General features: G+C 56.3%; 1 protein-coding gene across 1 annotated transcript in view; it reads left to right on the top strand.

Annotated features, from left to right (window-relative positions):
• Positions 1–347: 347 nt before the first annotated feature.
• Positions 348–2,067, top strand: part of GPR156 (G protein-coupled receptor 156) — a gene marked incomplete at its 3' end in the record, with an annotated part of 17,117 nt that continues 15,397 nt past the window's right edge. Inside the window, exons 1-2 of the mRNA XM_009586893.1 lie at positions 348–447; positions 975–1,040. Of these exons, the coding sequence (XP_009585188.1) occupies positions 348–447; positions 975–1,040 (166 nt within the window). The remainder of the gene's footprint in view (positions 448–974; positions 1,041–2,067) is intronic.

The raw sequence follows: 2,067 nt of genomic DNA, 5'->3' as shown, positions 1-2,067 counted from the left end.
TTAAGGATGTGTTTTCTTACCCGCGTTGCTGTCTGTCCCCCCAGCTGTCGCCCAACCTCACCCTGAAGGGCAGTGGTCCCCCGCAGCACCGGTCCCCCTCGGATGTTCTCCAGGCCATGGAGCAGCGTTCCTCCTGGCTCTCACAAGAGGCAGGAGCTGGGCTGGAAATGCCTGTTGCCTTTCAGCAACAAGCATACTAGTGCTTGCTTTGTTGCATACTAATGAGTGCTAATTGGCCTCGGCTTGTTATCAATGTTGTGCGGGAGCTGTTTGCGGAATAGTGGGGTGGGGGCTGGGGAGACCCCAAGCGGTCCTGCCCTCTGCCCGAGGGGTGGCTTCCCGGGGGGATGGGGGCTGAACTGATGCTCCTTGTGGAAACATTTGTGAGCCACGGGAGGGCCGTGCCTGCTGGCCTCATGCCAGCCTTGGTAGTGGTCCACCTGGCAGGTGGGCTCCCCCTCTGACATGGCAGGAGGTTACAGGGGTTGTAGGGAGACCCCTTGTCCTTAAACGCACTCTGGGGGCATGGGGAGGAGTCGAGCCCTTCGGGAGGCTGGGCAGCGCTTGCCTGCAGGTCTTCTCGGCGTCAGAGGTTCAGTGCCCCTCCCCGGGCACGGCAGGCAGCCCCTCCAGGCGCTATCCCATCTACCAGTGTTATCCCTGAACTGTTCACCTGGAGCCTGTCTCCTCCTCTCCACTGCCCTTCTACCGTTGTTGCAATACCTGGGGTTTGCTGCAGCGGCTGGGTATCTCCTGCAGCCGAACCCCTTGTCTGATTGCTCAGCCTGAGTGATGAAGGGCATGGAAACCTCCAGAGGGTGGTCCTGCTGTGGGGGAAACACCACCACGGTTTGCTACAAGCTAGAGAGAGAGGAAGGTTTGATGGACCTGGTTTGCAGCAGCGCTCTTGAAAAAAACCTCTATCATGCGTGTAAAATCGCAAGTCTGGCTAATGTGCGATATTGTGTTTGTAGGACGCGGCGAGCTGATCTCACGCTGGGGCCAGTCCTGGCGCAGGCAGGACGGCGTCCAGACCCACGGTATGTCGGGGCTTCTGCCAGCGGGAGAGTTGCGGTGGTTGTTTCAGAGGTGGCTCTGCTAATTTTGGGCAAGTGGCCTGCTGACCCTGAGGTTTTCGGGCTGGGACTTGTAAGCGACTTCTCTAAAGCTGAAAATCAGTTTACGTGAGTTGAGAATGATGCCTATAGCTTTTCTGGCGTTTGAATCTTGATTATCCCCTGTGAAGAACAGCAAGTTTCAGACCAGGTGACCACGCTTTGTTTTAATTTACTCTTTCTTTGCTCGCATAATGACGGGAGTTTTTCCAAAGAAAGGACTTGTGAGGAGAGGGGATCAAAGTGTCGGGAATAGCGGCAGGGAAGGATGGAGCACCGGCCAGGGGCAGGGTGTGAGCGCAGGGGATGCTCGGCCGGGGAGCAGCCCCAAGGAGCATGATACGGATAATTTTTTTCCTCCCACCTGTAGTGAGGAGCAAATAGGGAGTGAGCTATTGCACTTCCTCCCCAGCTGCTAACGACGGGAGACTTGCTTATGGTCGTGCGCTGGAAGCTAATTAAAACCAGTGACAATGGTAATTGAGTAAAGATGCTTGAGGATAAGTATGACCTCATGTCTAAAATGGTAATGAGGCCTATTAAAATCCCCACCAAAAAGAGAAACGAAAGAGGGAACAGAGGCGAAGGTGGTGCGAGGGGAGCAGGCGCAGGCGGGGACAATACCTGACAGCCAGAGCACCAGGAGGGATGGGGAGCACAGAGGTGCCGGGCTTTTAAGTCTCCTTAATAAACAGCCCGCTCCTCAGCGAGCCAGGCTGCCGCTTGGGCCGAGCCAGCCAAAACACTTTGGTGCATGTGTCATTCAAGCGTGCTCCTCCCCTGCTCGCCCAGGCCGGGGTTTAGGTCCCATTAGGCAATGGCAACACTTGTTCCTGTTTGTTGTGGTCTTCACTTGCTGGTTCTTTGCTGGAAGAAGGGACCGTGCCAGGAAACCAGCAGTGGCTGCTGGGGCGGCGGCAGGGCCTGCAAAGATACGCCCTGAAATTGCACC

Source organism: Fulmarus glacialis, unplaced genomic scaffold (assembly GCF_000690835.1).
Source record: "Fulmarus glacialis isolate BGI_N327 unplaced genomic scaffold, ASM69083v1 scaffold23900, whole genome shotgun sequence".
In the NCBI taxonomy this organism is placed as follows: Eukaryota; Metazoa; Chordata; class Aves; order Procellariiformes; family Procellariidae; genus Fulmarus; species Fulmarus glacialis.
Note: the sequence above shows the minus strand (reverse complement) of the source record. Positions and strands in the feature narration are given on the sequence as shown.